This window comes from Crotalus tigris, unplaced genomic scaffold (genome assembly GCF_016545835.1).
Source record: "Crotalus tigris isolate CLP2741 ecotype Arizona unplaced genomic scaffold, ASM1654583v1 scf7180000024422.1470167, whole genome shotgun sequence".
Taxonomy (NCBI): domain Eukaryota; kingdom Metazoa; phylum Chordata; class Lepidosauria; order Squamata; family Viperidae; genus Crotalus; species Crotalus tigris.
Window position 1 is genome coordinate 850,181 of NW_024100588.1, and position 27,866 is coordinate 878,046.

The following is a 27,866-nucleotide window of genomic DNA, read 5'->3' on the forward strand; positions in this document are numbered from 1 at the left end:
AAATTAAAAGTTACAAACCTACAAATTTGTTCATCAAAATATTTCACAGCTCTTCTGGGAGCAGCATTGGAACTGCTGTCCTTTCAATTTCACATTGGAAAAGAAGAGAAATGAATTGAGTCACTCCTTCCTCAAAAATTTTATTTATTTATCAATTTTTAAACCATAGAGAGACACTGAGCATTGTACACCATATGAATTACAATGTTGGAATAGGTCTGTGAAGAGGCAAATGATGTCCCAAAAATCTATGTACAGTACAATGCTGGTTTGAATGCTGTGCGATGATCCGTGAATCTTCTGGAATTTCAACATAGTTGTTAAAAGGTATATTAGGCTAACGTAAATTATTTTTTACATTTCACATTTACTTTATGTCACCTATGTCTACCTTATAAGGTGACTCTGGGCCACATGATCGTTTGAAGATGGACATTTTTCAACTTGTATATGGAATGTGTATGTGCATATAAGATGGAAATTTGAGTTGGATCTTGTCCTTCCTATTTTCACATGAGATACTTTCTGATGGATATAAGGAAGATTTGCATGGTTTCCTCCCAAGTGTAAAAGCTGTTTATTCCCCAGCTCCACACAATCTTCTGTTAGATTGATGGAAGCTTAATTCCCATCTTTTTTCTATGAAGCTTATATGCAGAATCAGATTTCTTCCACCCATGTAAAAGGACTTACATCAACTCCAGAACCATATTTCATTTTCCTATCAGTTTGATGTGTGAAGGAAAACATTGCAATGATTTTGCTTGGTGGCCTTCATTTCTTTTCAAGAGGTTATCTGGCAAGCAATTTGAAAATGATCTTTCTCTGGCACTTCTGACCTCACCAGCTGAGTTGGGGACATTGGCTCTCTTGAAGCCCAATCTGTTAGTCAGTGGTTAAATATGAACAAGATAAACACAAGATAATTGAAAAAATATGCTTCCGACATCATAATACATTCTTCTTTCCAGCTCTTATTTCTTTCCAAATAACATAGAATGTTGAGACATAAGGAGTATTTCTCTTCCACACGTTCATGGTTGGTCCATAGGAATGCACTCTCTGGATCCATGCAAATGTAGGCAAGATTTTAGATATTAAATTCTTGTTTTTCTGGGCAAGATACAAGATCTTTCAGGAAAATGATTAAGTCTGAAAGGGCATCTCCCACATTGAGACTTAATATAATACCTTTTATCATAAAATCCCACCTACTCCACAGGTTGGGTGATTAAAGCAAAAGTATATATGGAGTGCCCAAATCAAACAGCACCAAATGAATTTATCTTCTCTAGGTTTCCTTGTACAGAAGAATTAAAGATGCCCTTGATTCTCTTCTTCTCAACCATGTTTGCACTCACCCTTTCTGGAAATTCTCTGATCATCTTGGTGGTGATCTCGGACCTTCAACTGCACAAGCCCATGTACTGGTTCCTCTGTCATCTTTCTATCCTGGACATGGCCTTTTCAGCTGTGGTGGTTCCCAAAGTTATTGCAGGCTTCAATTCTAGAGGAAATATCATTTCTTTTCCAGGATGCATAACACAGGTGTTCTTGTTTAACTCTGTTGGGTGTGCAGAATGTTTTCTCTACACCTTGATGGGTTATGATCGCTTTTTGGCCATTTGTAAACCACTCCACTATAGCAATATCATGAGCTGGAAAACCTGTTTCACCCTCTCCTTGGGTACCATAATTGGAGGCAGCCTCAATTCTGCATTTCAGACAACTATCACCTTTCATGCACCTTATGGAGAGGACAATTATATTGACTATGTCTTCTGTGACATTCCATCCATCCTTAGGCTGGTGTGTGTAGACATAACATTCAATGAACTGATGTTCATTATTGACATAAATTTTATAACTATGACCTGCTTTCTCCTCATTCTAACCTCTTATGCTTATATCATCACAGCCATTTTGAAGATCAGTAGCAGTGTAGGACAGAAGAGAGCCTTCTCCACTTGCACTGCTCATCTTACTGTAGTCTGCATTTATTTTCTTCCTGTGTTTTATCGTTATATGAGGCCATCTTCTCAGGACTCCATGGATAGTGTGGTAAGTGTGTTCTATACCACCATCACCCCTTTGTTAAACCCACTAATATATACACTTAGGAACAAGGAGATGAAAACTGCTCTGTTGAAACTCTGGAGTGGGAATCCACAGTAGACAGCAGGAAGTATACTCAAGACATTTTTTAACATTTTAAAAAAACAAATATGGTGAATAGTCAAATTGAGGTCATCATTTCCAGATGGAATTCAGAGCTATTTAATTCTACTTTTCTATTGACTGCTCTTAAATAATGAATATAGTTGGCCAAATTGCATAGAAAGCCAAAGCAGCTGATTAGAAATATGCACATCAGCTAGTTGTTTCAAATCATGCAGTCTGTTCTGTGTAATCACTTCTTTTTTTTTAATTTGATGGGGAGGTGGAATGACATGCTTAGAGGTATAAAGAAATGGAATCACTAGTTGCAGGAATGATCCTCCTAGCTGCCTATTGGTTTGAATAGAAAGTTTGAATATATGCTCAGGAATGTATCTGAGATTTGAGCAATGCTGAAGGAAACATAAGGTTTGAAGAGTATCCATTCCTATCAGGTGTTGTCTAGCTCTTCTCCTAGAGAAGCCCTTATCCAACTAGAACTTGATTACCGAAGTTAATGATCTCCTTGTTCAGCTAGCCTCAAGTAGCACTGCTCTTTTGGACAAAGAAGACTAGGAATTCCAGTAAATCATTGTCAAGATTGAATCACTATGATGGCTGCTAGCTTTCTCATCTTGCCATAGAAAAGTGGGGAGGGGTAGAAAATGAAGGGAGGAAATGGAACTCTAAGAAGCCGTTCACAGACTATGAAAGCCTGCCCCATGTCAAGATCATTGCCACAAGTGCTTGATGGCGATGTGAACTGTTCCCATAATAAAATGGAAGAGTACTATTGGACAATGGGAACACCTGGTGGGTGGGGGCATGGGAATCTATCTTTTTACTAAGCAAGCTTTCGCACGAGAAAACTCAGAGCTGGTTTTGCTTCTTCAGTTCTGAAGAAGCCCAATAAAGTTTAACCTGCTGGGATTTAACTGCCTTCAGGATTCCTTTCATTGGGTCTGCTAGTTGGATGAATGATAATCATACTCTCCACGATGTCTCTTTAGAAGATGTCACATTTGCTGGCTGATTTCCATTGCCTCCAACAAGACCAGGGAAGTTTGTGAAGAGATCTCAACAGAGGCATATAGCAAAAAATAAGAGAGGAAAAAGAGAATTATTTAGCAGCTATTTTAATGAGAGTTTATACATGACTGTATGTTTTAGAAGTGCATTTAATATCTTTTCTGAATGTATTGTCATGTGCTTTTCCCGTGCTGCATGAAACTCCCTGATGTCGCAATTTAAATAAACATTGTTGTTTCCAGACTTTATTCACTAAACCTGAGAAACAGAAGATTCTATAGTTTATTTTTATTAGTGTATGGCATTGTTACAGTAGCCAGGAGACCACAAAGATATTGCAGAGTAGTCATTTGATTTGCTAAGGTACCAGCTCTGTTGTAGGATACAATTGCACACTGTCGTGGAAAAACCCAATGGAAAAGACAAGAGACAGCAATACAACAACAATCATTCTTACTTTAGGATTCAGAGGTTTATTTTGCTAATAATTTGGAACATAGCAAGCATAATAACACAACATCCCTTACATTAATAACCCATTGCAATGAGGACCATATGTCATAGCATAATCCAATAGGACAGCTATAGGCCAATGGCAAATCAATCAGGTCCAGTCCCAACCTTTTATCCTTTCTCATTCTAAGACTGTAGTCAGATGGTCCGCTGACTTTTGCTGATTTCTGCTGACCTTTGCTGACTTTTTACTGACTTCCTTCTGACCTACTTTCCACATATAACCACCTGCTGGGTGGTTGCAGCAGGTTTTGATCATTTCATATGACCCTGGGACACTGTGACAGTCATAAAAATGAATCAGTTGCCAAGCATCTGAATGCAAATCAGAAGACCCTGGAGATGCTGCAACATTCCAGCTGATTAGCACTTCTTCTGGGCTCAGTAGAAGCACCAGGATCCGTGCTGCTTTCCAGCTTGTTGGTGCTTCTTCAGGGCTCAGCAGAAGCACCATGATCAGCGCCGAGCTCCAGCTGGAGTCTGGCGCTGATCCTGGCGCTTCCACTGAGCCCTGACAGCCCTGCAGCTCCAGCCATCTCTCACTCAGGCTTGTGCAGTGCTGCCACCGGTTCAGCTCATTCCCCTCTCCTGCTACCACTTTTCTAGGATGGTCGCGTACCACGTGTCAGGTGCCAATGTACCACAGGTGGTACCCATACCACTGGTTGAAAAGACCTGTTCTAAAGCTGCATTTTTAGCATTGCATATCCATAAATTAACTAAATCCCTCCATTTCTTGCTAAAAACACATAGCATATCCAGAACAGATCTGCATTTCATATTTTATCCATATAGCTACTGATGATCCATGACTAGAGTAGTAAGTCTAGAGTAGCATAATAGAGATGTAAGAATAACTCAGGAAAGAGAAGATGGATCATGAATTTTAAGGTGAGGACAACATTATAATTAATTAAAGGAAAAACAGAAATTCAATCTATGCACTTTAGAGAAGGAAAAGGGTAATCCAAATAATAAGAAAGAGAAAATAATTAATAATTAATTCCCATTGCAAACAATAGGATCTTAACTCATGGCTAATTGATCTTTTTATTATTATGTGTGCAATCTTTCAAACTCACCTATTGTTTGAAAATAATTGTTTCCCAGGGCAGTTTCTGGGCAATTTTAATTGCTTTTCTCCTAAATCAACAATATTTTAATATAATGTTTACTAACTCTAGGGAACAAAGGCAAAACATTCACCAAAGATGGAATGTTATAAAAATATGTGGACACAGAAGAATTTAACTGCTCCTACCTGGAGACATCAAGATGTATGACTCTGTTTATTTCTTCACTTTATGTTCAGAGTTCATATCAAGCAAAAATTCATAAGATCCTCAGAACCAAAATCCAAGTATCTCTAGATGTGAAAGGGGGAAAATATCTCAATGAAACTGAGAAGAACTATCATGGCTTTGTGGAGACCTGGCATACCACCAACTTGTATGTAACAATAATGATGGATTGGGGAATTGTTGGGTTTTTTTAAAAAAACAAACAAACTACAATTATATTTGTTGGGGTTTGCAATTAACTATGCCAGATAAAGCTTAGAAAGAAAACATCTTCCTTTCCATGCTTAGTTTAGGAGTCCATCTTGGAGCAACTAAAAAGTAATTGCTGTCCATCAAGAAAAAGTTCATCTGTTTTCCATGAGGGGCTCATTGAATCTTCTGAACAGAAAGACAATTAAAAGTTATACAGCTACAAGTTAACGAGCAAATAATTCAAAACTCCATCAGGATTTTCCACCTAATCTTCCAGGAACAGCAATGGAAGTATGGTCTGGAAGTATTTCTACCCTTCCAGTCAATTTCATACTAGCAAACGTAGCCTTTTGGAAAAGAGAAATGAATTGAATCACTCCTTCCCCAAGATTTTATTTATTTACTTACTTATCACATTTTTAAACCACAGAGGGATCCTGGTCCTGTAAAATATGGGTTCTGACACATACATTGTACAAAATACAATGTTGGAATAGGTCTGTGAAGTGGCAAACGATGCCGAACAAAATCTACGTGCAATGCTATTTTCCAACTTGTGTAATGATCTATGAGTCTTCTGGAATTTCAGCATAGTCAGCAAAAGGTATATTAGGCTAATGCAAGTTATTTTATATGTGGTCATTTGAGGGCAGACATTTTTCAACTTGGATATGGAGTATATATGTACATACGAGATGAAAACATGGGTTGGGTCCTGATCCTTCATACTTTCATATCAACATTTTTCCAACTAATATATAAGAAGAACTGTGTGAATTCCATCGCCAGGATAAAAGATTATTTATTTTTAACTCCATGCTTCTGTTTTCCCTCAGGTTGATGGAACTTTAACTCCTATCTTTTTTTTATCAAGCAATTCCTAAATAACAAATAGGCACAATCTGATTTCTCCTACCCATGTAAAAGAACTTCCATCAACGCCAAATAAATACTTTTGTTCTCTGTCAGATTAATGAGTCAAGGAGAACATTCCTGTTAACTTTGCTTGGTGCCTTTGCTTCTTCTCAAGGGGAATATCTTGCAAACATTTTGAAACTGGTCTCTCTCTGGCACTTTTTCTTAACCTGCTGTTGATACTGCCTCTTTCAACAGCCCAATCTGTTGGTCAATGTTTGCTAGTGGGACAACAATGGGAAACTCCCATTGTTCATTATCCAGAGTTGAACAGGATCAGTTGTTTTATGTGAGCAAATGTAAATGAGACAATAACAATTGGGTGTATCCCATTTGCAGCTCGGACAGGATGAGATGTAGCTGATCAACAGATCTGTCAAAGAGAAGAAATTCCTGCAGGATCATTCAAGAGAACATTCTTGAAAGAATTACAATCTAATTTCCCCAACTTTATTGAAATCTGACAAAATAAATACTGGTTAAATGCTGAGTAAATAATGCTTTTAACATTGCAATAGCTTCTACTTTTGGGTTCTTTTTTTCCCCTAAATCACATATTGGGATATAAGGAGTATTTCTTCTTCACAGGTCCTGGGCTGGTCCATAGGGATTTACTGGTCCATGCATTTGTAGGCTAGTTTAGGTGTTTGAAGAAGAGGCTTCTACTATATGGAGTGTCCAAATCAAACAGCCCCAAATGAATTTATCCTCTCTGGGTTTCCTTGTATAGAAGACTTAAAGGTCCCCTTGATTCTCTTCTTCTCTATCATGTTTGCACTGACACTTTGTGGAAATTCTATGATCATCTTGGTGGTGATCACCAACTTTCAATTGCACAAGCCCATGTACTGGTTCCTCTGTCATCTCTCCATCCTGGATATGGCCTTCTCAGCTGTGGTGGTTCCCAAAGTTACTGCAGGATTCAACCAGCAGGAAAAGATGATTTCCTTCTCAGGGTGCATCTCACAGGTATTCTTTCTGAACTTGTTTGGGTGTACAGAATGTTTTCTTTACACTGTGATGGCTTATGACCGCTTCTTGGCCATTTGTAAACCACTTCACTATGGCAACCTCATGAGCTCAAAAGCCTGTCTCATTCTCTCCTTGGGTACCATAATGGGAGGGACCATTCACTCTACCTTTCTGACATCTCTTACCTTTCATTTGCCTTATGGAGAGAACAACTATATTGATTACATCTTCTGTGATGTACCATCCATCCTGAAGATGGCTTGTGTTGACATACACTTTCAAGAGACAGTTATCATCGTTGCCATGGGCTTTGTGACAATCACCTCCTTTCTCTTCATCCTAACATCGTATGTTTACATCTTCATGGCCATTTTGAAGATTAGTAGCCGTGAAGGATGGCACAAAACTTTCTCCACTTGCTCTGCCCATCTTACTGTGGTGTGCTTATACTTCCTCCCTGTGTTCTATCATTATTTGAGACCAGCCTCTCAGGACGTCATGGAGAGTGTGGTATGTGTGTTCTACACCACCATCACCCCTTTGTTGAACCCAATAATATACACACTTAGGAACAAAGAGATGAAAACTGCTCTAGTCAAACTCTGGGGTGGGAATCCTGAGTAGGTAGGCAGCAACAGATGTGCACCATGTATTTTTCCTCAAAACTAGATAAGCAGTTGTGACCTCTAATTTACTTTACTGTATGGAGGTGCAAATGAAAATGAGAAGAGAGATCAGAACTACTTTTTTTGTAGCTCATCCAGGATTGTTGGAGAGGATACATGTGAATGTCCTAAAGATGCTTTTTCAGGAGGCAACTGAACTTTCTTGTTTTTCTTTGAAGACATTTTGCTTCTCATCCAAGAAGCTTCTTCAGCTCTGACTGGATGGTGGGGAATGGAATGATTTATATTCCTTGCAGAAGAAGCTTCTTGGATGAAAAGTGAAACATTTTCAAAGAAAAACAAAGAAAGTCCGGTTGCCTCATGAAAAAGCATATTTGGGACAACTGTGACCTGGATGGCTGAGAATCTCCATAGATACATGTGAATATAATTTTAAACATCTGTTTAGTTTTTCTCTTGCATATCTTGTGCGTTTCTACTTTTTGGTATGTTTTTCTCAGTCAGATGTATACTAAAAAATGTTAATTTCAGAATAAAATTAGTTCTTCTATTATTCTTTTATTGTTTAAAAGAAAACTGTAACAGAGTATATTGTTAATTTTGGAAATATTATAGTTCATTCCTTTTCAGTAAAAATATTCATACTGCAGAAATATTCATACTGAAACAGCATTCTCTGTATTTGATAGTTTTGTAGATTATGCCAATATTTTCCTGAGATTCCAAAATGTGTTCAAACACTGCCCACTTGCATTATGTTCTGATTATCTCATGGAGAAAAAATGTACTGACTTCCTGATGATCTTTGCTTAAGGTTCAGTGAAGGGCGACAGAGAGCCTTCTCCACTTGCTCTGCCCATCTTACTGTGGTAGTCATATACTACCTGCCCTTATTTTCTCATTATTTGAGACCAGCCTCTCAGGACGTCATGGAGAGTGTGGTATGTGTGTTCTACACCACCATCACCCCTTTGTTGTTGTTGTTGTTTTGTTTGTTTTTTCTACCTTCTCACTCCGGATACGGTCCAGGGGAAATGCCCAAGAAATTCCTCTCTCCAAATTGAAACATTAATATTATATATAGTAAAACTGTTTCTACTTTATCTGAACTATTTAAACTTCGACCCATCCACCCCCCACCCCCCTCCCCCCAACCCCACCCCCCCACCCCCGACTTCCCAGAGCAAAGTACAGGATTATACAAACATATTAAACATAATCTATTTAATTTTACTAATTATACAATGAACAAAATCATATTAACCCTTAACTCTCTTCAAACTTTAACATCATAAATTTATAAACAAGTTCATTACTCATAAAATAAATGAAACTTTGTAGTTCCATACTTCTTCTGAACATATTCTATCCATCTTCTCCATACATTAAAATATCTCTCTTGTGAATGGTCCTTTAAATAAGCAGAAATTTCAGCCATTTCTGCTAAATTAGAAACCTTAAATACCCATTCTTCTAAAGAACGCAGAGTATCCTTCTTCCAATATTGACCCAATAATCTTGCTGCTGTTATTAAATTCAACAATAAAATATTTTCTTTAACATTAAAATCCACAAAAATGCCCAAAAGAAACAGTTGGGGAGTAAACTTAATCTTCCTTTTAAAAACCTGTTGAATGTTCCACCAAATCATAATCCAGAAGGCTTTAATATCTTTACAAGTCCACCAAACATGAAAATAGGTTGCATCGAAGCAACCACATTTCCAACATTTAGGTTGCAGGTTCGGGTACATACAGGACAACTTTTTAGGATCCAGATGCCATCTATAAAACATTTCATAAAAATTTTCCCTCAAATTTTGGGCCTGCGTAAATTTAACATTTCTGGTCCAAATTACCTCCCATAAATCCAATGAAATCGGTTCCTGAATATTCTGGGCCCATTTAATCATACAATCTTTTACTAACTCTGTTTCTGAATCCAATTTTATTAACTCATTGTAAATTCTTTTAATATAGGCATATTTCTGATCCTTGATCTGGATTACCAAATTTTCATCTACTAAAGTAATTCCCACTTTCTTATCCAAAGTCCATCTCTGCCCACTTGCATTATCTTCTGATTATCTCATGGAGAGAAAATGTACTGACTTCCTGATGATCTTTGCTTAAGGTTCAGTGAAGGGCGACAGAGAGCCTTCTCCACTTGCTCTGCCCATCTTACTGTGGTGGTCATATACTACCTGCCCTTATTTTCTCATTATTTGAGACCAGCCTCTCAGGACATCATGGAGAGTGTGGTATGTGTGTTCTACACCACCATCACCCCTTTGTTAAACCCACTAATATATACACTTAGGAACAAGGAAATGAAAACTGCTCTGTTGAAACTCTGGAGTGGGAATCCACAGTAGACAGCAGAAAGTATACCCAAGACATTTTTTAACATTTTAAAAAAAAAAATGGTGAATAGTCAAATTGATGTCATCATTTCCAGATGGAATTCAGAGCTATTTAATTCTACTTTTCTATTGGCTGCTCTTAAATAATGAATATAGCTGGCCAAATTGCATAGAAAGCTAAAGCAGCTGATTAGAAATATGCACATCAGCTAGTTGTTTTAAATCATGCAGTCTGTTCTGTGTAATCACTTCCTTTTTTTTAATTTGATGGGGAGGTGGAATGACTTGCTTAGAGGTATAAAGAAATGGAATCACTAGTTGCAAGAATGATCCTCCTAGCTGCCTATTGGTTTAAATAGAAAGCTTGAATATATGCTCAGGAATGTATCTGAGATGTGAGCAATGCTGAAGGAAACATAAGGTTTGAAGAGCATCCATTCCTATCAGGTGTCGTCTAGCTCTTCTCCTAGAGAAGCCCTTACCCAACTAGAACTTGATTACAGAAGTTAATGATCTCCTTGTTCAGCTAGCCTCAAGTAGCACTGCTCTTTTGGACAAAGAAGACTAGGAATTCCAGCAAATCATTGTCAAAATTTGATGCCTGCTAGCTTCCTCATCTTGCCATAGAAAAGTGGAAAGGGTTAGAAAATGAAGGGAGGAAATGGAATTCCAAGAAGCTGTTCACAGACTATGAAAGCCTGCCCCAGGTCAAGGTCATTGCCACAAGTGCTCGATGGCGATGTGAACTGTTCCCATAATAAAATGGAAGAGTACTATTGGACAATGGGAACACCCGGTGGGTGGGGGCATGGGAATCTATCTTTTTACTAAGCAAGCTTTCGCACGGGAAAACTCAGAGCTGGTTTTGCTTCTTCAGTTCTGAAGAAGCCCAATAAGGTTTACCTGCTTGGATTTAACTGCCTTGAGGATTCCTTTCGTTGGGTCTGCTAGTTGGATGAATAATAATCAAAGTCTCCATGATGTCTCTTTAGAAGATGTCACATTTGCTGGCTGATTTCCATTGCCTCCAACAAGACCAGTTTGTGAAGAGATCTCAGCAGAGGCATATAGCAAAAAATAAGAGAGGAAAAAGAGAATTATTTAGCAGCTATTTTAATGGAGAGTTTATACATGAGTGTTTGTTTTAGAAGTGCATTTAATATCTTTTCTGAATGGATTGTCATGTGCTTTTCCCGTGCTGCATGAAATAAACATTGTTGTTTCCAGACTTTATTCACTAAACCTGAGAAACAGAACATTCTATAGTTTATTTTTATTAATGTATGGCATTGTTACAGTAGCCAGGAGACCACAATGGTATTGCAGAGTAGTCATTTGATTTGCCAAGGTACCAGCTCTGTTGTAGGATACAATTGCACACTGTCGTGGAAAAACCCAATGCAAAAGACAAGAGACAGCAACACAACAACAATCATTCTTACTTTAGGATTCAGAGGTTTATTTTGCTAATAATTTGGAACATAGCAAGCATAATAACACAACATCCCTTACGTTAATAACCCATTGCAATGAGGATCATATGACATAGCAGAATCCAATAGGACAGCTATAGGCCAACAGCAAATCAATCAGGTCCAGTCCCAACCTTTTATACCCTTTCTCATTCTAAGACTATAGTCAGATGGTCCGCTGACCTTTGCTGACTTTTTACTGACTTCCTTCCGACCTACTTTCCACATATATCCGTGTACACTGGAACCCACATCCATCAGCGACTTTTCAGTTCCCTGTTTCTCCCACGGTTACAATATTCATGTTCCAAATATACATAGAACTATCTACTTTGCAATTTCATATTGCACATAGCTCAGCAGATTACAAATAGTATGTTCGTATTGTGAAGCAGCATAAAGTTCAAATCATTTCTGTGAGGGCCTATTTCAGGTTTGTTCTAGCCTCACCTTGTTATATGAGGAGGGGGCTATATTTTCATCTCCCACAACGCTTTCCAAGGTATGTTAGAGAAGGATGAGCTGGCTTCACACTAGAGAGAAAGATGAGCAATTCTTCCTGCAATGTCACCCCAAGCCCCCTCTCTTCCCAGAGCCTCCTCACAAATGGGCAGCGGAACCAGGATGGTTCACAGTGCTCAGGAATCTGACTGCCTGCACAGAGCACCAACTCGTCTCCCCACCAAAGTGGTACCTATCTATCTACTTGCATCGAACATGCTTTTGAACTGTTAGGCTTTGACACGAACCACTGGAGCAGAAACCATATCCAGCCTCATTAAGCCACTGAGCCACCCCACCCATTCTAAAGTTAGACTTGCAGATAATATGGATAATTTCTTTCTGTAAATACAGCAGAGCCATTAATCATGAAACCTTTTTCCACTTACAAGAATATTCTTGTAATGAAGCTCACACTTTCCAGAAAAGCAAAGACATGGTAAAATACTGATGCTTTCTCTGGTGATCTTGCCAAGATCTATGGAGATCTGTTTGCAACGTCTCCTATAGTGAGTTACTGAATTTCAGGAGGACATTTGCCCTTAGCAGCAAGAAATATGAGAATCCTTTTTCCAGATGATCTTGACTTGAGAAACAAGATCTTCCCAAATATCTATGGAGATTTGCAGTCATCCGGATCATAGTTGTTCCAAAGATGCTTTTTCATGAAGCAAGTGGACTTTCTTGTTTTTCCTTTGAAGATGTTTCGCTTCTCATCTAGGAAGCATTTTCAGCTCTGAAGAAGCTGAAGAAGCTTCTTGGATGAGAAGCAAAATGTCTTCAAAGAAAAACAAGAAAGTTCAGTTGCCTCATGAAAAAGCATCTTTGGGGCAATATCTGCCCAAGTTTATCATATCTTCTCTGTTCTGATGGCCTCTTAGTTATCTTCACTTAGCTGCTTCTGTCTAATTTAATCCTAAATTCTCAACTTTATCACATATGTCTTGTACTCCAATGATGAGATCCTTTTAATCTGTTGTTCCTGACCATGTTTTTGTTGTCCAGTCACTAAGTCATGTCTGAACCATAGACCACAGCATGCCAAGGCCCCCTATCCTCCACTGTCTCTCAGAGTTTGCCCAAATTCATGTTCCCTAATAAAAACATCAACTATTTTTGCAGACAAACTTGCATGTGATTCCATTCTTGGTTTAAAACCTAATTTACTCTTTTGCAATTAGAATCATTTGGAAAAGAATCATTTCTTTTAACTTTTAATATTTCTTTATTGAGTTTGTAGCCCACTCCTTTTCCAGATATCTCAAGGCTAAACTAAATCAACAGTACAGGATTCAACAATGTTATTTTTTCTAATGGAGAAAAAAATGATGGAAAATAAAAAATAATTTTTTAGGATCCTTGGTGCTCTCTGAGCTTGGTTTTTTTTTTTCTTGTAGACATTTTATTACCTAAACTAATTAACATCATCAATGCTAGTCTGCAAGAAAACAATCAAGCTCAGAGAGCAGCAAGGAACCCTCATTTCAACCCTGAGCTACAAATATTCACATTTATTTTATTTATTTTTTATTCATTGGAACTGTTGTCCCATGTCAATTTCTGATATTAAAAACATAAATAAGATGATTAAATAATCATAATCTTAATCACAATCATAATCATAATAGAGTTGGAAGGGACTTTGGAGGTCTTCTAGTCCAACCCCCTGCTAATGTAGAAAACCCTATACCATTTCAGACAAATGGTTGTCCAATCTCTTCTTAAAAATGTCCAGTGTTGGAGCATTCACAGCCTCTGAAGGCTAGTAGAGTAGAGTAGAGTAGAGTAGAGTAGAGTAGAGTAGAGTAGAGTAGAGTAGAGTAGAGTAGAATAGAATAGAATAGAATAGAATAGAATAGAATAGAATAGAATAGAATAGAATAGAATAGAATAGAATAGAATAGAATAGAAGAGTGTTCCAGTGTTGGAGCATTCACAACTTCTGGAGGCAGGTTGTTTTTATAAATAATAGGAGAGTATACAGTTTTGTCTCATTCTTTTGCCAGCCTGGAGCCAATGTATTTTGCCACATTTGTCTGTACTGTGACTTCCTGTCCTGGTTATAGGTTTTGCATGAGAATTCCTATTTTTCTAAACACTTTTCATAATTTGACATAATTGACATAATCAGATGCCTTTCTGTAATCAATGAAGCACATACTGGCTTCCTTTTGGTATTCTTTGGTTTTGTCAATTATCCAGCATGCATCAGCAATAATGTTTCATGTTCTTCTACTTTTTCTAAAGAGGCCAGCTCTTTAGAAAAGGTGAAAGAACATGAAACATTATTTAGGGCTCCAATCTGTGCCAGACATTCCTCGGTTTTATTTTGCTTTTCTGTGAAATTAAGGATATTATATGAAAGTTGTTTATGGAGATTCTCAATTATCCAGGTCATGGTTGTCCCAAAGGTACTTTTCAAAAGGCAACTGGACTTTTTGACAAGGTTAAGGACCAATTCTTCTGGAGAAAATATATATGTATACTCACTAATGCCCTACATTGACTTGATGGCATATATTCAGCATTATCATGTGGCAATGGACAAAAGAATCCACAAGAAAAGTCTAAGTGGTGGCTTCCTTAGCCTTATGTCATGTCGTTGCAGCCATTGGAATCATAGTTACAAAAAGAATAGGGTTTCTTCCAAAACAAAATTAACATAGACTCATAGAAGCAAATGAAAAATAATATGTAGTCCAAAGGGAAGTATTATTTTACAAGACCAGATCATATATTCTAGAGCAGGGCTTTTCAACCTTTTCACCCATTAAATTAACTAAATCCATTTCTTGCCAAAAACATGCAACATGTCCAGAACAGATCCGCATTTCATATTTTATCCATATTGCTAGTGATGATCCATGACTAGAGTAGTAAGTCTAGAATAGCGTAACAGAGATGTAAGAATAACTCAGGAAAGAGAAGATGGATCATGAATTTTAAGGTGAGGACAACATTATAATTAATTAAAGGAAAAACAGAAATTCAATCTATGCACTTTAGAGAAGGAAAAGGGTAATCCAAATAATAAGAAAGAGAAAATAATTAATAATTAATTCCCATTGCAAACAATAGGATCTTAACACATGGCTAATTGATCTTTTTATTATTATGTGTGCAAATCTTTCAAACTCACCTATTGTTTGAAAATAATTGTTTCCCAGGGCAGTTTCTGGGCAATTTTAATTGTCTTTCTCCTAAATCAACAATATTTTAATACAATGTTTACTAACTCTAGGGAACAAACGCAAAACATTCACCGAAGATGGAATGTTATAAAAATATGTGGACACAGAAGAATCTAACTGCTTCTACCTGGAGACATCAAGATGTATGACTCTGTCTATTTCTTCACTTTATGTCCAGAGTTCATATCAAGCAGGAATTCATAAGATTCTCAGAACCAACATCCAACTATCTCTAGATGTGAAAGGGGAAAATATCTCAATGAAACTGAGAAGAACTATCAGGGCTTTGTGGAAACCTGGCATACCACCAACTTGTATGTAACAATAATGATGGATTGGGTAATTGTTGGGTTTTTTAAAAAAAAACAAATTACAATTACATGTGTTGGGGTTTGCAATTAACTATGCCAGATAACATCTTCCTTTCCATGCTTCCTTTCCTTTAGGAGTCCATCTTGGAGCAACTAAAAAGTAATTGCTGTCCATCAAGAAAAAGTTCATCTGTTTTCCATGAGGGGCTCATTGAATCTTCTGAACAGAAAGAGAATTGAAAGTTATACAGCTACAAGTTAACGAGCAAATAATTCAAAACTCCATCAGGATTTTCCACCTAATCTTCCAGGAACAGCAATGGAAATATGGTCATTTCTACCCTTTCAGTCAATTGCATGCTAGCAAACGTAGCCTTTTGGAAAAGAGAAATGAATTGAATCACTCCTTCCCCAAGATTTTATTTATTTACTTACTTATCACATTTTTAAACCACAGAGGGATCCTGGTCCTGTAAAATATGGGTTCTCACAAATACATTGTACAAAATACAGTGTTGGAATAGGTCTGTGAAGTGGCAAACGATGCCGAACAAAATCTATATGCAATGCTATTTTCCAACTTGTGTAATGATCTATGAGTCTTCTGTAATTTCAACATAATTAGCAAAAGGTATATTAGGCTAATACAAGTTATTTTATATGTGGTCATTTGAGGGCAGACTTTTTCAACTTGGATATGGAGTATATATGTGCATACGAGATGAAAACATGGGTTGATCCTTCATATTTTCAACATTTTTCCAACTAATATACAGTATAGGAAGAACTGTGTGAATTCCATCGCCAGGGTAAAAGATTATTTGTTTTTAACTCCATGCTTCTGTTTTCCCTCAGGTTGATGGAACTTTAACTCCAATCTTTTTTCTATCAAGCAATTCCCAACTAACATATAGGCACAATCTGATTTCTCCTGTCCATGTAAAAGAACTTCCATCAACCCCAAATAAATACTTGTTTTCTGTTAGGTTAATGAGTCAAGGAGAACATTCCTGTTAACTTTGCTTGGTGCCTTTGCTTCTTCTCAAGGGGAATATCTTGCAAACATTTTGAAACTGGTCTCTCTCTGGCACTTTTTCTTAACCTGCTGTTGATACTGCCTCTTTCAACAGCCCAATCTGTTGGTCAATGTTTGCTAGTGGGACAACAATGGGAAACTCCCATTGTTCATTATCCAGAGTCGAACAGGATCAGTAGTTTTATAAGATGTAAACAAGACAAAAACAATTGGGTGTATCTCATTTGCAGCTCGGACAGGATGAGAGGTAGCTGATCAACAGATCTGTCAAAGAGAAGAAATTCCTGCAGGATCATTCAAGAGAACATTCTTGAAAGAATTACAATCTAATTTCCCCAACTTTATATAAATCTGACAAAATAAATACTGGTTAAATGCTGAGTAAATAATGCTTTTAACATTACAATAGGTTCTACTTTTTGGTTCTTTTTTTCCCCTAAATCACATAGAATTTTGGGATATAAGGAGCATTTCTTCTTCACGGGTCCTGGGTTGGTCAATAGGGATCTACTGGTCCATGCATTTGTAGGCTAGACATTAGGTGTTTGAAGAAGAGACTTCTACTATATGGAGTGTCCAAATCAAACAGCCCCAAATGAATTTATACTCTCTGGGTTTCCTCGTACAGAAGACTTAAAGGTCCCCTTGATTCTCTTCTTCTCTATCATGTTTGCACTCACTCTTTGTGGAAATTCTCTGGTCATCTTGGCGGTGATCACCAACCTTCAATTGCACAAGCCCATGTACTGGTTCCTCTGTCATCTCTCCGTCCTGGATATGGCCTTCTCAGCTGTGGTGGTTCCCAAAGTTACTGCAGGATTCAACCAGCAGGAAAAGGTGATTTCCTTCTCAGGGTGCATCTCACAGGTATTCTTTCTGAACTCGGTTGGGTGTACAGAATGTTTCCTTTACACCGTGATGGCTTATGACCGCTTCTTGGCCATTTGTAAACCACTTCACTATGGCAACCTCATGAGCTCGAAAGCCTGTCTCCTTCTCTCCTTGGGTACTATAATTGGAGGGACCCTTCACTCTACCTTGCTGACATCTCTTACCTTTCATTTGCCTTATGGAGAGAACAACTATATTGATTACATCTTCTGCGATGTTCCATCCATCCTGAAGCTGGCTTGTGTTGACGTACACTTTCAAGAGACAGTTATCATCGTTGACATGGGCAATCACCTGCTTTCTCCTCATCCTAGCATCATATACTTATATCATCACAACCATTTTGAAGATTAGTAGCAGTGAAGGGCGACAGAGAGCCTTCTCCACTTGCTCTGCCCATCTTACTGTGGTGGTCATATACTACCTGCCCTTATTTTCTCATTATTTGAGACCAGCCTCTCAGGACGTCATGGAGAGTGTGGTATGTGTGTTCTACACCACCATCACCCCTTTGTTAAACCCACTAATATATACACTTAGGAACAAGGAGATGAAAGCTGCTCTGCTGAAACTCTGGAGTGGGAATCCAGAGTAGACAGCAGGAAGTATACCCAAGACATTTTTTAACATTTTTAAAAAAGAAATATGGTGAATAGTCAAACTGAGGTCATCATTTCCAGATGGAATTCAGAGGTATTTAATTCTACTTTTCTATTGACTGCTCTTAAATAATGAATATAGCTGGCCAAATTGCATAGAAAGCCAAAGCAGCTGATTAGAAATATGCACATCAGCTAGTTGTTTCAAATCATGCAGTCTGTTCTGTGTAATCACTTCTTTTTTTTTAATTTGATGGGGAGGTGGAATGACTTGCTTAGAGGTATAAAGAAATGGAATCACTAGTTGCAACAAAGATCCTCCTAGCTGCATGTTGGTTTGAATAGAAAGCTTGAATATATGCTCAGGAACGTATCTGAGATGTGAGCAATGCTGAAGGAAACATAAGGTTTGAAGACCATCCATTCCTATCAGATGTCGTCTAGCTCTTCTCCTAGAGAAGCCTTTATCCAACTAGAACTTGATTACAGAAGTTAATGATCTCCTTGTTCAGCTAGCCTCAAGTAGCACTGCTCTTTTGGACAAAGAAAACTAGGAATTCAAGCAAATCATTGTCAAAATTTGATGCCTGCTAGCTTCCTCATCTTGCCATAGAAAAGTGGAAAGGGTTAGAAAAGGAAGGGAGGAAATGGAATTCCAAGAAGCCGTTCATGGACTATGAAAGCCTGCCCCATGTCAAGATCATTGCCACAAGTGCTCGATGGCGATGTGAACTGTTCCCATAATAAAATGGAAGAGTACTATTGGACAATGGGAACACCCGGTGGGTGGGGGCATGGGAATCTATCTTTTTACTAAGCAAGCTTTCGCACGGGAAAACACAGAGCTGGTTTTGCTTCTTCAGTTCTGAAGAAGCCCAATAAACCTGCTGGGATTTAACTGCCTTCAGGATTCCTTTCGTTGGGTCTGCTAGTTGGATGAATGATAATCATACTCTCCACGATGTCTCTTTAGAACAGTGGTTCTCAACCTTTCTAATGTCGCGACCCCATAATACAGTTCCCCATGTTGTGGTGACCCCCAACCACTTATATATCACCAGGTGCCAGGGGCGTGGCCAAAGAAAAGGGTAAAAAATGGCGGACAGTCTTGTTTGGTGACCCCCGTGAAATGATCGTTCAACCCCAAATGGGGTCCCGACCCACAGGTTGAGAACCACTGCTTTAGAAGATGTCACATTTGCTGGTTGATGTCCATTGCCTCCAACAAGACCAGTTTGTGAAGAGATCTCAACAGAGGCATATAGCAAAAAATAAGAGAGGAAAAAGAGAATTATTTAGCATTATTATTTAGAATTATTAATGGAGAGTTTATACATGACTGTATGTTTTAGAAGTGCATTTAATATCTTTTCTGAATGTATTGTATGTGCTTTTCCTGTGCTGCATGAAACTCCCTGATGTCATAATTTAAATAAACATTGTTGTTTCCAGACTTTATTCACTAAACCTGAGAAACAGACATTCTATAGTTTATTTTTATTAGTGTATGGCATTGTTACAGTAGCCAGGAGACCACAATGGTATTGCAGAGTAGTCATTTGATTTGCCAAGGTACCAGCTCTGTTGTAGGATACAATTGCACACTGTCATGGAAAAGCCCAATGGAAAAGACAAGATACAGCAATACAACAACAAACATTCTTACTTTAGGATTCAGAGGTTTATTTTGCTAATAATTTGGAACATAGCAAGCATAATAACACAACATCCCTTACATTAATAACCCATTGCAATGAGGACCATATGACATAGCAGAATCCAATAGGACAGCTATAGGCCAATGGCAAATCAATCAGGTCCAGTCCCAACCTTTTATACCCTTTCTCATTCTAAGACTGTAGTCAGATGGTCCGCTGACTTTTGCTGATTTCTGCTGACCTTTGCTGACTTTTTACTTACTTCCTTCCGACCTACTTTCCACATATATCCGTGTACATTGGAACCCACATCCATCAGCTACTTTTCAGTTCCCTATTTCTCCCACGGTTACAATATTCATATTCCAAATATACATAGAACTATCTGCTTTGCAATTTCATATTGCACATAGCTCAGCAGATTACAAATAGTATGTTCGTATTGTGAAATAGCATAAAGTTCAAATCATTTCAAATCATTGCATGTGATTCCATTTTTGGTTTAAAACCTAATTTACTCTTTTGCAATTAGAATAATTTGAGAAAGAATTCTTTTAACTTTTATTACTTCTTTATTGAGTTTGTAGCCCACTCCTTTTCCAGATATCTCAAGGCTAAACTAAATCAACAGTACAGGATTCAACAATGTTATTTTTTCTAATGGAGAAAAAATGATGAAAAATAGAAAGTAATTTTTTAAGGTCCTGGGTACACTCTGAGCTTGAGTTTTTTTTTTTCTTGTAGACATTTTATTACCTAAACTAGTTAACATCATCAATGCTAGTCTGTGAGAAAACAATCAAACTCAGAGAGCAACAAGTAACCCTCATATCAACTCTGAGCTACAAATATTCACCTTTATTTTTTTTATTTTTTATTCATTGGAACTGTTGTCCCATGTCAATTTCTGATATTAAAAACATAAATAAGATGATTAAATAATCATAATATTAATCACAATCATAATAGAGTTGGAAGGGACCTTGGAGGTCTTCTAGTCCAACCCCCTGCTCAGGCAGAAAACCCTATACCATTTCAGACAAGTGGTTGTCCAATCTCTTCTTAAAAATGTCTTGTGTTGGAGCATTCACAGCTTCTGAAGGCTAGTAGAGTAGAGTAGAGTAAAGTAGAGTAGAGTAGAGTAGAGTAGAGTAGAGAGGAGTGGAGTGGAGTGGATCACAATCATAATCATAATAGAGTTGGAAGGGACCTTGAAGGTCTTCTAGTCCAACCCCCTGCTCAGGCAGAAAACCCTATACCATTTCAGACAAATGTTTGTCCAATCTCTTCTTAAAAATGTCTTGTGTTGGAGCATTCACAGCTTCTGAAGGCTAATAGAGTAGAGTAGAGTAGAGTAGAGTAGAGTAGAGTAGAGTAGAGTAGAGTAGAGTAGAGTAGAGTAGAGAGGAGTGGAGTGGATCACAATCATAATCATAATAGAATTGGAAGGGACCTTGAAGGTCTTCTAGTCCAACCTCCTGCTCAGGCAGAAAACCCTATACCATTTCAGACAAATGTTTGTCCAATCTCTTCTTAAAAATGTCCAGTGTTGGAGCATTCACAGCTTCTGAAGGCTAGTAGAGTAGAGTAGAGTAGAGTAGAGTAGAGTAGAGTAGAGTAGAGTAGAGTAGAGTAGAGTAGAGAGGAGTGGAGTGGATCACAATCATAATCATAATAGAGTTGGAAGGGACCTTGAAGGTCTTCTATTCCAACCCCCTGCTCAGGCAGAAAACCCTATACCATTTCAGACAAATGTTTGTCCAATCTCTTCTTAAAAATGTCCAGTGTTGGAGCATTCACAGCTTCTGAAGGCTAGTAGAGTAGAGTGGAGTGGAGTGGAGTGGAGTGGAGTGGAGTGGAGTAGAATAGAATAGAATAGAATAGAATAGAATAGAATAGAATAGAATAGAATAGAATAGAATAGAATAGAATAGGAGTGTTCCAGTGTTGGAGCATTCACAACTTCTGGAGGCAGGTTGTTTTTATAAATAATAGGAGAGTATACAGTTTTGTCTCATTCTTTTGCCAGCCTGGAGCCAATCTATTTTGCCACATTCTGTCTGTACTGTGACTTCCTGTCCTGGTTTTAGGTTTTGCATGAGAATTCCTATTTTTCTAAACACTTTTCATAATTTGACATAATTGACACAATCAGATGCCTTTCTATAATCAGTGAAGCACATACTGGCTTCCTTTTGGTATTCTTTGGTTTTGTCAAATATCCAGCGTGCATCAGCAATAATGTTTCATGTTCTTCTACTTTTTCTAAAGAGGCCAGCTCTTTAGAAAAGGTGAAAGAACATGAAACAATATTTAGGGCTCCAATCTGTGTCAGACGTTCCTCGGTTTCATTTTGCTTTTCTGTGAAATTAAGGCTATTGTATGATAGCTTGCACGTTGTTTATGGAGATTCTCAATTATCCAGGTCATGGTTGTCCCAAAGGTACTTTTCAAAAGGCAACTGGACTTTTTGACAATGGGTCAAAAATTGACAATGGGTGCATCTTTGGAAGACCTGAAGAATCAGGTTAAGGACCAATTCTTCTGGAGAAAATATATATGTATGCTCACTAATGCCCTACCTTGACTTGATGGCACATATTTAGCATTATCATGTGGCAGTAGACAAAAGAGTCCACAAGAAAAGTCAAGGTGGTGGCTTCCTTGGCCTTGTGTCATGTGGTTTGCAGCCATTGGAATCATAATTACAAAAAAACAAAGGATATCTTCCAAAACAAAATAGAAGAAGCAAATGAAAAATAATACGTAGTCCAAAAGGAAGTATTATTTTACAAGACTAGATCATATATTCTAGAGGTGCATTTTTAGCATTGCATATCCATAAATTAACTATGGATCTGCATTTCATATTTTATCCATATAGCTAGTGATGAGAACAGATCTGCATTTCATATTTTATCCATATAGCTAGTGATGATCCATGACTAAAGTAGTAGGTGTAGAGTAGCATAACAGAGATGTAAGAATAACTCAGGAAAGAGACAAGATGGATCATGAATTTTAAATTGAGGACAAGATTATAATTAATTAAAGGAAAAACAGAAATTCAATCTATACATTTTACAGAAGGAAAAAGGTAATCCAAATAATAAGAAAAAGAAATAACTTGAGCAGTCAGTTCTGGATTAAAATAAAATGTTCTGAATTAATTCCCATTGCAAACAATGGGATCTTAACTCATAGCTAATTGATCTTTTTATTATTATGTGTGCAATCTTTCAAACTTGTTTGAAAATAATTGTTTCCCAGGGCAGTTTCTGGCAATTTTAATTGCCTTTCTCCTAAATCAACAATATTTTAATATAATGTTTACTAACTCTAGGGAATAAAGGCAAAACATTCACCAAAGATGGAATGTTATAAAAATATGTGGACACATAAGAATCTAACTGCTCCTACCTGGAGACATCAAGATGTATGACTCTGTCTATTTCTTCACTTTATGTTCAGAATTCATATCAAGCAGGAATTCATAAGATCTTCAAAACCAACATCCAACTATCTCTAGATGTGAAATGAAACTGAGAAGAACTATCATGGCTTTTTGGAGACCTGGCATACCACCGACTTGTATGTAACAATAATGATGGATTGGGTAATTGTGGGTTTTTTTAAAAAAACAAACAAACTACAATTACATTTGTTGGGGTTTGCAGTTAACTATGCCAGATAAAGCTTAGAAAGAAAACATCTTCCTTTCCATGCTTAGTTTAGGAGTCCATCTTGGAGCAACTAAAAAATAATTGCTGTCCATCAAGAAAAAGTTCATCTTTTTTCCATGAGGGGCTCATTGAATCTTCTGAACAGAAAGAGAATTAAAAGTTACACAGCTACAAGTTAACGAGCAAATAATTCAAAACTCCATCAGGATTTTCCACCTAATCTTCCAGGAACAGCAATGGAAATATGGTCATTTCTACCCTTCCAGTCAATTGCACACTAGCAAACTTAGCCTTTTGGAAAAGAGAAATGAACTGAATCACTCTTTCCCCAAGATTTTATTTATTTGCTTGCTTATCACATTTTTAAACCACTGAGGGATCCTGGTTCTGTAAAATATGGGTTCTGACACATACTTTGTACAAAATACAATGTTGGAATAGGTCTATGAAGTGGCAAACGATGCCAAACAAAATCTATGTGCAAAGCTATTTTCCAAGTTGTGTAATGATCTATGAGTCTTGGAATGCCAACATAGTTAGCAAAAGGTATATTAGGCTAATGCAAGTTATTTTATATGTGGTCATTTGAGGGCAGACATTTTTCAACTTGGATATGGACTATATATGTGCATACGAGATGAAAACATGGGTTGGGTCCTGATCCTTCATATTTTCATATCAATATTTTCCAACTAATATATAGGAAGAACTGTGTGAATTCCATCGCCAGGGTAAAAGATTATTTGTTTTTAACTCTATGCTTCTGTTTTCCCTCAGGTTGATGGAACTTTCACTCCTATCTTTTTTCTATCAAGCAATTCCTAACTAACAAATAGGCACAATCTGATTTCTCCTACCCATGTAAAAGAACTTCCATCAGCCCCAAATAAATACTTTTGTTTTCTGTCAGGTTAATGAGTCAAGGAGAACATTCCTATTAACTTTGCTTCGTGCCTTTGCTTCTTCTCAAGGGGAATATCTTGCAAACATTTTGAAACTGGTCTCTCTCTGGCACTTTTTCTTAACCTGCTGTTGATACTGCCTCTTTCAACAGCCCAATCTGTTGGTCAAAGTTTGCTAGTGGGACAACAATGGGAAAGTCCCATTGTTCATTATCCAGAGTTGAACAGGATCGGTAGTTTTATGTGAGCAAATGTAAACAAGACAAAAACAATTAGGTGTATCCCATTTGCAGCTCGGACAGGATGAGAGGTAGCTGATCAACAGTTCTGTCAAAGAGAAGAAATTCCTGCAGGATCATTCAAGAGAACATTCTTGAAAGAATTACAATCTAATTTCCCCAACTTTATTTAAATCTGATAAAATAAATACTGGTTAAATGCTGAGTAAATAATGCTTTTAACATTATAATAGGTTCTACTTTTTGCTTCTTTTTTTCGCCTAAATCACATAGAATTTTGGGATATAAGGAGTATTTCTTCTTCACAGGTCCTGGGCTGGTCCATAGGGATCTACTGGTCCATGCATTTGTAGGCTAGACATTAGGTGTTTGAAGAAGAGACTTCTACTATATGGAGTGTCCAAATCAAACAGCCCCAAATGAATTTATCCTCTCTGGGTTTCCTTGTACAGAAGACTTAAAGGCCCCCTTGATGCTCTTCTTCTCTATCATGTTTGCACTCACTCTTTGTGGAAATTCTCTGGTCATCTTGGCGGTGATCACCAACCTTCAATTGTACAAGCCCATGTACTGGTTCCTCTGTCATCTCTCCGTCCTGGATATGGCCTTCTCAGCTGTGGTGGTTCCCAAAGTTACTGCAGGATTCAACCAGCAGGAAAAGATGATTTCCTTCTCAGGGTGCATCTCACAGGTATTCTTTCTGAACTCGGTTGGGTGTACAGAATGTTTCCTTTACACCGTGATGGCTTACGACCGCTTCTTGGCCATTTGTAAACCACTTCACTATGGCAACCTCATGAGCTCAAAAGCCTGTCTCATTCTCTCCTTGGGTACTATAATTGGAGGGACCCTTCACTCTATCTTGGTGACATCTCTTACCTTTCATTTGCCTTACGGAGACAACAACTATCTTGATTACATCTTCTGCGATGTTCCATCCATCCTGAAGATGGCTTGTGTTGACATACACTTTCAAGAGACAGTTATCATCGTTGAAATGGGCTTTGTGACAATCACCTGCTTTCTCCTCATCATAGCATCTTATACTTATATCATCACAACCATTTTGAAGATTAGTAGCAGTGAAGGGCGACAGAGAGCCTTCTCCACTTGCTCTGCCCATCTTACTGTGGTGGTCATATACTACTTGCCCTTATTTTCTCGTTATTTGAGACCAGCCTCTCAGGACGTCATGGAGAGTGTGGTATGTGTGTTCTACACCACCATCACCCCTTTGTTGAACCCAATAATATACACACTTAGGAACAAAGAGATGAAAACTGCTCTAGTCAAACTCTGGGGTGGGAATCCTGAGTAGGTAGGCAGCAACAGATGCACCATGTATTTTTCCTCAAAACTAGATAAGCAATTGTGACCTCTAATTTACTTTCCTGTAAGGAGGTGCAAATGAAAATGAGAAGAGAGATCAGAACTACTTCTTTTGTAGCTCATCCAGGATTGTTGGAGAGGATATATGTGAATGTCCTAAAGATGCTTTTTCATGAGGCAACTGAACTTTCTTGTTTTTCTTTGAAGACGTTTTGCTTCTCATCCAAGAAGCTTCTTCAGCTCTGACTGGATGGTGGGGAATGGAATGATTTATATTCCTTGCAGAAGAAGCTTCTTGGATGAAAAGTGAAACATTTTCAAAGAAAAACAAAGAAAGTCCGGTTGCCTCATGAAAAAGCATATTTGGGACAACTGTGACCTGGATGGCTGAGAATCTCCATAGATACATGTGAATATAATTTTAAACATCTGTTTAGTTTTTCTCTTGCATATCTTGTGTGCGTTTCTACTTTTTTGGTATGTTTTTCTCAGTCAGATGTATACTAAAAAATGTTAATTTCAGAATAAAATTAGTTCTTCTATTATTCTTTTATTGTTTAAAAGGAAACTGTAACAGAGTATATTGTTAATTTTGGAAATATTATAGTTAATTCCTTTTCAGTAAAAATATTCATACTGCAGAAATATTCATACTGAAACAGCATTCACTGTATTTGATAGTTTTGTAGATTATGCCAATATTTTCCTGAGATTCCAAAATGTGTTCAAACACTGCCCACTTGCATTATGTTCTGATTATCTCATGGAGAGAAAATGTACTGACTTCCTGATGATCTTTGCTTAAGGATCAGAGTCTTTCTGAACCAATGAGATGGCCTACACCTTTATTGATTTGTTGATTCTGGCTTCTGACTCAGCCATACTGCATGGATTCACCATCAATCTTACTTGGTCCTGATTTCTAAGTTGTATCTTAATGGTAGCACAGTAGTTAGAATGTGGTATTGTAAGCTAATTCTGCCCACAGCCTGGAGTTCAATCCTGATGGGCTGAAGGTTGAACTCAGCCTTCCATCCTTCCGAGGTTGGTAAAATGAGAACCCAGATTGCTGGGGGCAACAGGCTTAGAGAGCTTTGTAAAGCACTGTGAAGCTGCATATAAATCTAAGTGCTATTACTATTAATATGGATCTTTTCTGTATATTATACCTCATAGAACAGTGGTGTTTAAATTACACTCTCTGATCTATGATAGTTTAGATGGAGGAATAGATACATAATTCTTATATAATATTGGGGGGGGGGGGTTTCCCTTAATGAAATTGTATATTTTTGCAACAGTATATTCACCCTCTTTGTGGTTTCAAAAGAATTGACTTCATCTCTGCTGTAGATATCGTAATTTGTAATGTCTGAGAAGATAAACATTCTTTTTATTAAGAAAATGAAAATCAGAGTCTCATTATTGCCATCAGGTTTAACGTAGAAGCATTTGTTTGTAATAAAGTAAATAAAATACAAGCTCTAACATTAAAAATTCCAAAACTTTATTTTGGTTTCTTGTTCTGTATTTCACTTGGGATGAGATAATGTTTTTATATATATAATTCAGCATTGGGGGAAAAATAGGTAGAACATTAATGAGGTGTAGTATATTTGAAGAAAAGAGAATGGAAGCATTGTGTACATATTCTGGAGGGGATTTCCAGAATCCTGGAAAGATCAAAGAAATAAAAGCAATCAGAACTTTTGAAAGAATCAGGAAGCTCTTGACTGAATAATAGAATAAGAGAGATGGGAGGGACCTTGGAGGTCATCTAGACCAACCCCTTGCTCAGGCAGGAAACCCTATACCCTTTCTGAAGAATGGCTGTCCAGTCTCTTCTTTAAAACTTCTAATGTTGGAGCATCCACAACTTCTGGAGGGAAGTTGTTCCACTGGTTAATTATTCTCACTGTTAGCAAGTTTCTCCTTAATTTCAGGTTGCTTCTCCCCTTGATTACTTTTCATCCATTGTTTCTTGTTC

The 27,866-nt window shown here is 37.5% G+C and overlaps 3 protein-coding genes and 1 pseudogene across 5 annotated transcripts; all 4 read left to right on the forward strand.

Annotated features, from left to right (window-relative positions):
* Positions 1 to 1,223: 1,223 nt before the first annotated feature.
* LOC120301991 (olfactory receptor 10G6-like) lies at positions 1,224 to 15,782 on the forward strand. The gene is made up of 3 exons (XM_039329875.1): positions 1,224 to 2,061; positions 15,282 to 15,374; positions 15,678 to 15,782. Exons 1-3 carry the CDS (start codon positions 1,249 to 1,251, stop codon positions 15,780 to 15,782), a joined length of 1,011 nt encoding a protein of 336 aa, XP_039185809.1. The 5' UTR covers positions 1,224 to 1,248.
* On the forward strand, positions 5,880 to 7,958 carry LOC120302029 (olfactory receptor 10G6-like). Its single transcript, XM_039329946.1, has one exon. The coding sequence runs from the start codon at positions 6,777 to 6,779 to the stop codon at positions 7,701 to 7,703; it is 927 nt and encodes a 308-aa protein (XP_039185880.1). The 5' UTR covers positions 5,880 to 6,776; the 3' UTR covers positions 7,704 to 7,958.
* LOC120302032 lies at positions 15,394 to 19,148 on the forward strand (annotated as a pseudogene).
* A 4,007-nt stretch (positions 19,149 to 23,155) lies between these two features.
* On the forward strand, positions 23,156 to 26,132 carry LOC120302024 (olfactory receptor 10G6-like). Of its 3 annotated transcripts, none has more exons than XM_039329932.1 (2): positions 23,156 to 23,317; positions 24,187 to 26,132. In XM_039329932.1, exon 2 carries the CDS (start codon positions 24,942 to 24,944, stop codon positions 25,866 to 25,868), a length of 927 nt encoding a protein of 308 aa, XP_039185866.1. In that variant the 5' UTR covers positions 23,156 to 23,317; positions 24,187 to 24,941; the 3' UTR covers positions 25,869 to 26,132. The 3 variants fall into 3 exon arrangements, with proteins under 3 accessions (XP_039185866.1, XP_039185867.1, XP_039185868.1); XM_039329933.1 differs by having other exon boundaries at positions 24,859 to 26,132; XM_039329934.1 differs by having other exon boundaries at positions 25,003 to 26,132.
* The last annotated feature ends 1,734 nt before the right edge of the window (positions 26,133 to 27,866 follow it).